The 11,271-nt window shown below is 36.8% G+C and overlaps 2 protein-coding genes across 3 annotated transcripts in view; both read right to left on the bottom strand.

The window, feature by feature from the left end:
* Positions 1–3,552: 3,552 nt before the first annotated feature.
* On the bottom strand, positions 3,553–11,095 carry LOC110368807 (cartilage intermediate layer protein 2-like). Of its 2 annotated transcripts, XM_036147331.1 has the most exons (7): positions 11,079–11,095; positions 10,933–10,982; positions 7,428–7,457; positions 7,086–7,257; positions 5,881–5,990; positions 5,591–5,763; positions 3,553–3,983 (listed from the first exon to the last, which is right to left on the bottom strand). In XM_036147331.1, the coding sequence occupies exons 2-7, from the start codon at positions 10,958–10,960 to the stop codon at positions 3,951–3,953; spliced, it is 546 nt and encodes a 181-aa protein (XP_036003224.1). In that variant the 5' UTR covers positions 10,961–10,982; positions 11,079–11,095; the 3' UTR covers positions 3,553–3,950. The 2 variants fall into 2 exon arrangements, with proteins under 2 accessions (XP_036003224.1, XP_036003225.1); XM_036147332.1 differs by lacking the exon at positions 11,079–11,095 and having other exon boundaries at positions 10,933–11,001.
* LOC118566190 (cartilage intermediate layer protein 2-like) overlaps positions 10,994–11,271 on the bottom strand; it is a 4,412-nt gene continuing 4,134 nt past the window's right edge. The window contains exon 10 of the mRNA XM_036147595.1: positions 10,994–11,004. Coding sequence (XP_036003488.1) covers positions 10,994–11,004 — 11 coding nt within the window. The remainder of the gene's footprint in view (positions 11,005–11,271) is intronic.

The following is an 11,271-nucleotide window of genomic DNA, read 5'->3' as shown; positions in this document are numbered from 1 at the left end:
AGAATGAGAAAGGTGAGAAGAAAAAAGAATTTGAAGTCACACAGGAATAAAAAAGAGAGAAGGGGATGTAGGTAGAGAAAAAGTAACTGAGAGAGAGGACGTAAAAGAGAAAATGAGCTTGGTTCCCTTTGTGGCACAGTGCTTAACCACTTAATCATGTCCTGGTCTATAAATAGGCCTTCACAGACATGGAATATTGGGAGATTAATGGAATAGAATAGAGTGCCATAATGCTCTGAAGCTTCGACACTTATGTTGCTCTTCAGTTACGTGTATTTCATTTTATTTCACCACCACTGTCGGAATCTGCCTCTTCAAGTTTGTCATAAAGGTATACAGTTGCTGAGGGAGGGGGGTGGAGGTCAGCAGATTGCATCCACTCTTCTTACCCTTTCACCATCTCTTCATATTTCCTTTGTTCTGTGAATGCTCACTGTAAGACAGGCATGGATACTGAAAGCTAAATGCCAGCAAATGCAGAACAGTTGATGCAATGCAAGCCTGGCAAGCTACCCAAAGAACACAAGCTTCTCTGAAAGCAGAGAGTGGAAAAGTTGTCTTTGCTCATTTCACATTCTGTACAATGCACAGTGAGTTTCTGCTCAGCACCTATCGCTACAACTCATCTCCCGAGGAAATGTTGAAGCTGCTCAGGTTGCAGGAATCATCTTGTGTTCCCGAGCCCTCCTTACTGTTTATGTGCACTTGTGTGAGATTGTGTGAGTACATTCTGGGTCTGGAAGCTCATATGTGAGTGTAGCCTCACGCCAGGAGCAATTTTGCTGCAACCATAGCAGTGGTGTTATTTAAGCTGGAGAGCAGAGGGGAAGGTTATTACACTAACTCTGCTCTGAAAGCAAACTATGTTACGCTCTAAATGGAAATAAATTTAGCTGGGGAAGAAAAGACAACTCCAATTAAAGCTGCAAGGAGAACTTGGCGGCTCTCGCACCTTGGTGCAGCTCTATCTTGGGACGTGACCATGGATATCCAGCACCTTATTGCCATCATGTCTCTACATTCAAACATGTATCCACTGGGCGACACTTTTAACAAGCCGTCTAAATTACCTTCAGCGCCCCTATAGGGGCAATCTCAAAGAATTTGGCCATGCCCACCACATTTTTGACTGAGTATCTGTTCAGAGCTGGATTAAGATCCATCATATTCAGTTTGGCACAGATCATAGGATGGAAATTAAAGCCTAACCGATGGCCAAGGCATGACATTGGATTTCACCATGCCGCCAAAACCTCACCCTTTGGCCAAATTCTGAGGACTGGACTCTAAGTGGGCACAGTGAACATAAACTAAGACATGTATCACATCTGTGCTTTCATAAAATATATCCGACTATTCACGTGTTAGCATTCTCAGAACATTTTGGAGTTATAAATGTGTAAGTACATCGTAAAACTGTTGGTGTCCAAGTTGTTCTCTAATTACCGTAGTTACTTAAACTCAAAGAAGCACCTCGGGGTGCAAATTTCTGCACCCATGGTCAAGCAATGCTTTTTGTGTCATTCTTCATCCAATCAGAATAATTCATGATATCTGTAATTCAAAGTCACACTCTTGGCATCTTAGATGCACATGCACAAATGTCATTCAAACATATGGATGCAAAAAGAAGAGTTAGATCATAAACACAAGACAGGAGAGAATGGGGCAGTAAAAGAACATTTTGCCATTTATTTACAAAATAGTGATATCACGAGGCTTTTGCTGGAGGAATAAAAGCAGATAAAGGAAATTGGAGTGGGCAGACTGGACTAAAAAATCCAGGAGCATACAAGTGACTGTAGATATATTCATGTTCACGTAGAGTTTACTGTTGGGTGATAATATCTGACTTCTTGTGCTCCCCAAATTATTTTTTTATCACCAGCCACCACTGCATATGCAGTATATAATATGGTTGATAAAGCACTTAACATTACCAAGGGTGTTTTCCATGCGGAGTTAATGAATCGTTACCTTTACTAGATCCAGCATTTCCCTTTTATTTTATCACTTGTTGTCTCCCTCTCTGTTTAAGATCGTTAACAGGGATTATAAAATATTTTAAAGCTATCACCACATAGCTAAACACTAAGTTTTGCACTATCATCTTCACAGACATTTTAAAACCAAAAGAACAGGCCTTGGTGTCATAGTTTAGGTTTCATTTTTTTTTTAGTTTTTGGGCTTCTTGAGAGTTTTCTTTATGTAGCCTGTCACTCCTCTGCCACCAGCTATTAACCAATCAGTTCAGTCCACTTCCAGTCACCACCCTTCTCAAGATCAGCTCCAGCTGTTGCAGTTAATTCATTTTCAAGTCCGGTCACCTGGTCATTCACCTACTTATACACGCCTCAGCCTACTCTTCTAGATTCTCTGATTCTGTTCTTGACAATTGGATTCAATCACTCTCTTGTTACATTCATATAAAGTAAAAAAAAAACTGGGAGAAAAAAAAACATTGTCAGACATTAGCGCGTTGTTAACAGTTTAAGCATTGTTTTTCAAAAGTTGAAATTTTCAAGTTTTAAGCAGAAAATAATAACAGAATGGATTAAGAGAAAGGTCCCTCAAGTTGGAAAATGCAGAAAAAAAAATCCAGGAATTGTCAGTAATGGCAACTTCAGAAAACTATTTTGGCCACTCATTGCTTATAAGAGCCAGTGATAGATGAAGTCCAAAAACATCTACTGTTTGATTACATTTCCGATTAGTTTTATCTCTCTAAATCTTTCTTGTACACAGTATATTAAACCTTTAGCGAGGATGTTGCTACAGCTTTTAAAGGTAATAGCCATATCATACGCCTATAAAAAAGCCCAAAAAACGTTTGATCATGACATAAAAAGGTTTTATATACCATGCGTCCGTCTTGATAGTGTATTGATAGTCCTATTTGAGCATAAAAATAAACCCAGCACCGGGCACAATGAGCAGATATAAACAGACATAGCACCATGTACCGGCGGTATGGCAGAACCAAAGCGTAAAACGACAAATTGCGCAGCTATGCACCTTTAAAAGTGAAAACTGTGTAAGAGTACACTATTTTTTAGCTTGTGTTGCTAACTGTATTTAGCCTACTTAATGAGCTTATAAATTGATAAATTCCAATGGATAGCCAACATAGTTCCAGAACACAGTTCTACTAGATTTATACCATACCCAGGGCCTAGATAAGATTTCAGACCTAAATGGTGTTAAATTGAAGCAGCACTTTGCACCTGGTTAACTATATCACATTCAATCTGTTTTCATTTACCCTTCAAAAAGCTAATACCAGCATTTCTTCTGAGTACCACTAAAATACCCCCTCAGTGATAGTTAAATAACCCAGTTTGAGAACCTTGAAAGAAAGTGGCAAGTGTCTGTGGAGAATCCATTTTTCAAGTTTCTTACTTCTTTTGTGTTTCAAATGACTTCGTTTTTGAACACCTTCCTCAAGAGCGCTGGTGTCAGTGTGACCTGAAGGTGCATGGTGTGCTTTCACTTATCACAGACATTTTTAGTTTAGTAAGCAAACTGGATTGAAACTTGCGGACACACATGAGATTTGCTTTTAACAATTATTTTATTTGCAGTTAAACTGTATCCCCATATCATTTGAACAAAGGAAAATCTTCAGCTTAAATCAAAAATAACCCAAAACATATAGTCACTTGTGAATGAATGGTGTATTTCTGATAGATAAGTACACCTTTGAAAATAAACCAGATCACCACAGACAGAAAATGTTACAATCATTATCTGAAAAAGGAGTAGGCTGAAGCACACGGCTTATTAACGCCTATCCCATAAATTTGTTCTAACTAGACTCAAACAGACATGTTTTCTTCCTTTCAACTTCCATTTCCCTGTCTTCCATCCTTCTCATTTTGGTAGCTCAATAACCACACGGGCATCCAAACCGAACTTTGTAGTCCTTGCAGGTGTTAGACGTCTGGTCCTTTTTATGGCAAATAAAGCCTTTTGTTGGATTGTACCTGGAAAACAGAAGATACAGATAGTGATAATTGCACCTGATGGCTTAGAAAAACAACAAACAAGGCTTTCTGTCTAGTTAGGTATGTTAATAAAAACAAAGATCATTACTTGAAAAAATATTTGTCAGCAAGGGCAGATAAAGAGCCATTTTGAAATGAAATGCAACCTGTTCTCAAAGGATTTTGAAGGACTGCTTTCCTTTAGATCATTTGGCACAGCTGAAAGGTCACGTGTGTGTGTGTCATTAAGGTTTTTTAATGGTTTTATTTTGTTTTTATTGTTGTTTATCATGCTAGGACAAATTAAATACTTTCTTTGGGGGATCAATAAAGCTTAAATCCATCAATCAATATGATGCTGTTGCTGTAAGCATGATCATTGGCCAAACTTATTCAAAAATACATGAAAAGAATCCCCCCACCTCAAATTAGATATTTAGTGCATGCTGTTAGTCACTGGTATGGTATTGAAGAGTAAACTGACTAGCCTTCAGACCTGCATGCTTTAAAAAGACAACAATCTCTTCCTCTTTCGCATTTTTACCAAGAGTTTCTCACACAAATGTGTCATAATGTGGTTACCCAAACTGAGAAATGTCTGTCTACTTTAAAAAAGTGCCTTTTTAAAGATAAAAGCAGCAGGTTCAGATTTGCATGTAGGATTAACCATTTCCGGTCTTGTTTGATTTTGGATTTCCAAGACATGGATGTCTCGAGTGGCTCATAAAATGCCCCATATGATTCCAATTCAAAAATACTTCAACACAAAAAAATAAAATACTCGTGTAACTCATATCATGCAGGCTTCTTCAATGAGTTGTATCGGTCTGTCTTACAGCTCATCTGGAGAAGCCTCTCACTGAAGTCACTTGCTGTACAACAGTCTGATCAAAAGGATGTTTGGGGTTGTCCATAATGTTCTTAATTTGATGAACAATTCTTCACACAGTGGCACAGTTGGTAGCACTATTGCCTTGAAGCGAGAAGGTCCTGGGTTTGAATCCCAGCTTTTATCTGGGGTCTTTCGGCATGGAGTTTGCATGTTCTCTCTGTGCATGCATGGGTTCTCACCCAGATATTTTGGCTTCCTCCCAAAGTCCAGAAACATGGCTATTATTTAAATTGGTCTATCTAGACTGTCCTTAGGTGTGTGCCCTGTTTTTCTCTGTGTTGCCCTGTGATGGAATGGTGACCTGTCCAGGGAGTACCCCCCGCCTCTCACCCAACGACTGCTGGAGATGGATCGGGGATCTATTCACAGTTTAACCCAGAGTTCAGCAAGTAACAGCTTGGATTGGCTCCAAAGGTCCCGGACGACTTACTGGTAGGCAGAGCAGTAGAACTGGACTCTTCACCAAAGCAAATTTCTATTTCGTTTAATACAGACTTATGATATTTCAAAGAATTCTGCCAAAATGTATTTGTCATAATTATTCATGCGTTTATTTGAATCAGTTATCCTACATCTGTTTTGTTATTCTATGGGTTCTACGTTTGTTTTTGGATCATCCAAACTACTATGAAAAAAGGCTGCACAACTTACTACGTAAAACCCATCCATAAGACATAATGTATACAAATGAAAACTTATTTTCAAGGCAACTTACGCATAGAATTTCTCCCGTGTTGATAGCGGGAGTCAAGGTGTCAGCGGTAACAGCCTCGATGTACAGAGGCTGTTTGCAAATGTCTCCCCTGTTTTGGTTTCGCAGAGCCGTCAGAGTCTTCCAGTCACCAGTTCCAGAAGGATCATCTCTGTCGTACCACCTGGTCCAACACACTACAGCAAACAAAGAAAGCAAAACGCACACCCCATTCTAAATGGTAGTTTTGTGAAAGAAGAAAAAGAAGAAAAACAATCTTTTCAATAACAGCATAACATTTCATTGTATGTTACCTGTGTCAGCACAGTAAGGAGGGGGGCAGCTGAAGCGAACCTTATAATCTGCACACCGCCTGTCAGGTTGGTCCCTCTTTCTGCAGATCAATCCTGTGTTTGTGTCACTTCTGGAAGAATAAAACCCAAACTAACATGGAAACTAAATGGAAAGGAACACTATTGGCTCCTTAAATTATGTAAGTAATGCAAAAGAAAAGAAAAGTCTAAAATAAACCTAAAAGTTGACTAATGCACAGAAAGAACAATAAAAAAGGAGTGTGTGAATGAGTTTGCCCACTAAATATGTTTCTAGGCCTATTTAATGAAAAGTCACAAGTAATTCACGCATACAAGTAAATCCACGCAAATTAGCCCATAAATTATGTGCATTCATTTTGGAGAAACCTCCAGTTTAGGTTATATCTCCGTTGTCCAATAGGGTATATGCTCAGTATCACTGATGACTATCTTTACTGCACCATGATGAAAATGGCCATATTTAATACATTAGAAAACATCTTTAGATGAGACAATTTTTTTACATGTACCTTTTGAAAATTGTAACCTTTAAGCATATTTGAAATAAGCTTTTCATGAGGCCCACATTTCTGGAACAAAAAGATTTTTTTTGTTGGTCTTATGTAACATTCTAATCTAAAATGTGTCTCCATCAGCTGCAAGCGGAAAATCATCATAATTAACAAAAATTAGGGCTTGAAAACATCCGTTCGTGTACAATTGTTCTATATAATGTGCTTCATATGGGGAACTGGGTTACTGAAATAAATGAACATTCTAATAATATTCAAATTTATTGAATATGACTTTTGTGGATATTTTGCGTGCTTCTCCAGACTGCAATGAGAAGGTTTTAATATTTTATGATCTTTCTGCAAAGTATGGCTTTAGTTGAAGGATCCAAATGAGCAAATGTCACATATTTGAGCCAGGGAACGTACAGCCTCTCCAGGATGCAAGCATCCTGCTCTGACCACTAGGCCACCACTCCCCCTTACAGAATAGCTTGTTTTTCTGTTGAATTATACAGGACACATGCCATGAAGGAAGAAAAAAAAAAAAACTATATCACAAAAACCCATCATTTAAACAAAGGTGAGACATTTTAGAGCTACTATATTAAATTCCTGAGAACAATAATTATGCATTGTTGATTTTCCATACTGTTAATGGTTTCCTTTCATGAAAAAGGTTTATAAACTTATATTTTAATGATGTCCCCTGCTTTCTGTGGAGTCAGACCAGACAGAGTTCTAGCTTCAATATCTGATGGGTTTGGGCAGACTTTTCCAGGATATCTTCTCTGCAGTCTGTTAAGATTGTCTACGTCTCCATTTCCAGAGGGATTATCAATGTCAAACCATTGAGTCCAGCATTCTGAAAACAAGGGTGTAAATAAAAAAAATTTTTTAGAAACCAAAGCCATGAAAAACTTAATTTAACCTTGCATATTGAGATGCAGCCTATAAAGATGGTGAAACCGCTAAAATAGAACTCTAAATGAGATCTAAAGCACTTCTCAGAAAACAAAAAGGTAATCTACTTACGAAAGTTGGTATGATGATAGCACTGCAATCCTAAATAGAGTTAAAAAAAAGAAAGCAAATAGTGTTAGTCTCTACATTTACAGTTTTTTTCAATTGCTATGATAGATTTTTCAATACTTTTAACAATTTTCCAAAACTCTTAATACAGTTAGCACTACATCCACATGTGTAAGCTATACTATTAACACATTTCTTCTTGCTTTAACACATGATCATATGCTATAAAAGAGGACTCTTTTTCTTGGCTGGAGAAGGAACAATTTGGAGCAACACAACGTGAGAAAGAAAGAAAGAAAGAAAGATTATATAGTTCCATATTTATGGAACTATATAATCACTTATATGATAATAGTGTATTTTAAAGTAATACAGATATCAACTTAACCCAGTAACCTAAAAGGATGAGAATGTGTGCACTTCAGCAAGCTGTACCAGCCACCACATGACACGGTAATTTATGAGAGCCTGGAGACTTACAGTTTTTTAAAATCGCTATGACACAGTTTTCAATACATTTAACAGGTTTCCTAAACTCTTAACGCACCAACACACCTAAAACACACAATTGGCGAAACTGTTAATTTCATGTTCAAATTCACACATCGAAAACTAAACTCCAAAACTAATTTTAAAAATACAACAATACACTAACAAAACACTGTAAACATGTTTCAAAATTAAATAATTATTCAAAACACTAACACATGTTCTCTTCCAACAGAAACATTTAGTCAATCATAACACAATGACAAAAAAAAAAAACACTATCATCAGCTGAAATTACAGAAACTGCATTATTTTAGATGTGTCAGGTGCATGTATATATATATATATATATATATATATATATATATATATATATATATATATATATATATATATATATATATATATATATATATATATTCATTCAGGAGCTTTCCTCTGCCCCCTGAGGGAGGTAGACGTTGAATCCTTAGAGAGACAAAATACAGTTACATATCAGAGACTGGAGGCATAAAGTCACTCTAATACTATAAAGGGTAATTTTACAGTATTTACACTTTGCTGTAGGAGAAGCAATATCCTAACTGTTGGTTTCTCTGAAAATATTGACAATAGATGTCACTGTGTCTTGGCTAATATTTGGCTGTACTCGTTCACCAGCCTCTGTGTGATAGCCCGTGGTTTATGACATGGTCAATGATAGTGGCTCTTATTTGATCAGTTACCTATATATATATATATATATATATATATATATATATATATATATATATATATATATATATATATATGTGTGTGTACTCTTGAGGAAGTACACATGACATCTTCTGCCTACTCCGACTTCTTTTGTATTCTTTTTTTTTTATATTCTTATGTTTTTCTCATTTCCTTTTTGATCCACTGTATATAATCGATGCTCCCTTTCCTACTCCTGACTATTGACTGACTATTGAGCCGATGTGACAAGTGAATTTCTCCAATGTGAGATCTTTCTTTCTTTCTTTCTTTCTTTCTTTCTTTCTTTCTTTCTTTCTTTCTTTCTTTCTTATGTTGTGTTGCTCCAAATTGTTCCTTTTCCAGCCAAGACCAGCCCAAAGAGTCCTCTTTTATAGCATATGATCATGTGATTGAAAGAACATCAACACTTGAGTGTGCTTCCTAGATGGGAATTATCTGTGATTTCAACAACTGCATAACTTCAATCAGATGTTTCTCATTAGCAATAGAATAAAATACAGAGTATATATTTGTGTTTCAATTCAATATGAAGAGTTGTTCACCTTGACTTTAGCCTGTAAGGTTAGGTTTAGAACGTGGTGTTATCTGTTCTGATATACAGTGTTAAAGCATTGGTAAATTTGGCTGTAAAATTCTATTGTTTTGGTCTTGTTTGAGCCGGTGTGTAAAAGGAGTTTAAGCATTTTTAATTTGCGTTAATTGTATGCATTATGGGTTAAAGCAAGAAGAAATGTGTTAAACGTATAGCTTACAAATGTGGATGTAGTGCTAACTGTGTTAAGAGTTTTGGAAAAACTGTTAAAAGTTTTTGGACTGTAAAAATTGTTAAAAGTATTGAAAAATGTGTTATAGCAATTGTAAAAAACTGTAGTGTCTGCACTAAACTGAGAGGCAGCTCAGGGGAGGGTTGGTCTGGCCCTCTTCTGGAGCCGCCCGTGGGTTAAAAAGCATGATACAAACGTGTAAGCACTGAGACACTTCTTATGACTCGGGCAGAGCATTTTGGGATAAGGTTAAGGTATCCGCGGCGGTAATGAAACTTGTAAGTGTCTCCCACTTTGGAATTCCAAATTGTGATAAATATATGTTAAACTGTTTTTGCCTCTGAATTCACTGTCTCTTCTCTTGTGGCCAAATCATCGACCGGGTGAAACGAGACGGGGCCTTAAGGTAACAGGCCCAACATGAGTCTTGTCAAAAGAAAGAAAGAAAGAAAGAAAGAAAGAAAGAAAGAAAGAAAGAAAGAAATGCCTGCACGAGAGCGAGGAAGACGAGTACCAGGACAAGGGAGAGGAGTGGGGCAAGGTAGAGGGTTAGGAGTAAGAATGTGTGGTGGCGCTCAAAGAAGGACCAGAGCTAAGGTAACTGATCAAATAAGAGCCACTATCATTGTCCATGTCATAAACCACGGGCTATCATACAGAGAGGCTGGTGAACGAGTACAGCCAAATATCAGCCGGGACACAGTGGCATCTATTGTCCTTATTTTCAGAGAAACCAACAGGTAGGATATTGCTTCTCCTACAGCAAAGTGTAAATACTGTAAAATTACCATGTACAGTATAGAGTGACTTTATGCCTCCAGTCTCTGATATGGAACTGTATTTTGTCTCTCTAAGGACGTCAAACTCTATAACCCAGAGGTTGCTTTCCAAAGCTACAGTTAAACTCAAAATGATTACTATTCATTGCAGATTTAGGTTTCAGGTAATCTTTTAATTTTATCCACGTTTTTTTTCTGACCGGAAGAAATAATAATGGAGTGGTCCTAAGTCTTGACTTGAAACTGTTACAGTAATTGTACAGCCAAAGATTAGGGGGATAGCAAATGGAGCCTTCCATTTTCTCCTGAAGTTAATCTCAGAATCTGAATGGTTAAAGATACCAGCAAAACATGCAAAAAGTGATTATCCTGAACGGTATAAAGAGTTTTTGACTTTTTTCATGAAAATGTCAATAAAAAGAGGAGAACATTGATACTCCTGTTGCATTGTTGTTATATTTCAGATGATATACCTGTCTCACTTCTTATCAGAAACAAACTTCTTTGCTAAATGGCATTTTTTTAAATTCTTAATCTGCCACAGGTATGATTAACTTTGGGATTAACTCTACCTTCAACATGCAAGGTCTATCCCTTCAACTACAATTTATGTTTAAGCCACAATTACCATCCTAAACTAATACAAAATCAAGGGTATATGAAATCTAATCATGCACACAAATAAATATATATTTTCATCACAGATTTAAAAATAGAAATTGCTAAATTATATAGTACCATTTTGATCATGGCAGCAGATGATCATGTTTTCTTCTGACTGATCCTTACTGTGAAAGAATCATAAAAAGACTTCAATACAAAATCAATTACAAAGCAATTTCTGACAAATTAACTATTTAACTAACACACACAATCAGCCTCACCTCAGCACTTTCTAACGGAAGGATGCTGTTGTTTTGCTCTCAACATTTTTTATACCATCACTTTTCCGCCCCTGCCTCCATCTAATTACTGAAAATATGCAACTGTTGCACTTAACCCAATTTTTTGCATTCCAGCAAACGGGAAAAGCACAAAAGCTTGATATTAGATTTTCAGGTCTGACATGTTTTACTG

This window comes from Fundulus heteroclitus, chromosome 15 (genome assembly GCF_011125445.2).
Source record: "Fundulus heteroclitus isolate FHET01 chromosome 15, MU-UCD_Fhet_4.1, whole genome shotgun sequence".
In the NCBI taxonomy this organism is placed as follows: domain Eukaryota; kingdom Metazoa; phylum Chordata; class Actinopteri; order Cyprinodontiformes; family Fundulidae; genus Fundulus; species Fundulus heteroclitus.
This window is presented reverse-complemented; position numbering and strand designations above follow the sequence as displayed.

Excerpts from the sequence above, each read along its gene's own strand:
- LOC110368807 (XM_036147331.1), bottom strand. The coding sequence starts at position 10,960 with ATGATCATCTGCTGCCATGATCAAAATG. Across the intron at positions 7,458-10,932 it reads CTGCTGCCATGATCAAAATG|GATTGCAGTGCTATCATCAT; the intron begins GTACTATATAAT and ends AACTCTATTTAG. Across the intron at positions 5,764-5,880 it reads TCCTTACTGTGCTGACACAG|TGTGTTGGACCAGGTGGTAC; the intron begins GTAACATACAAT and ends TGTTTGCTGTAG.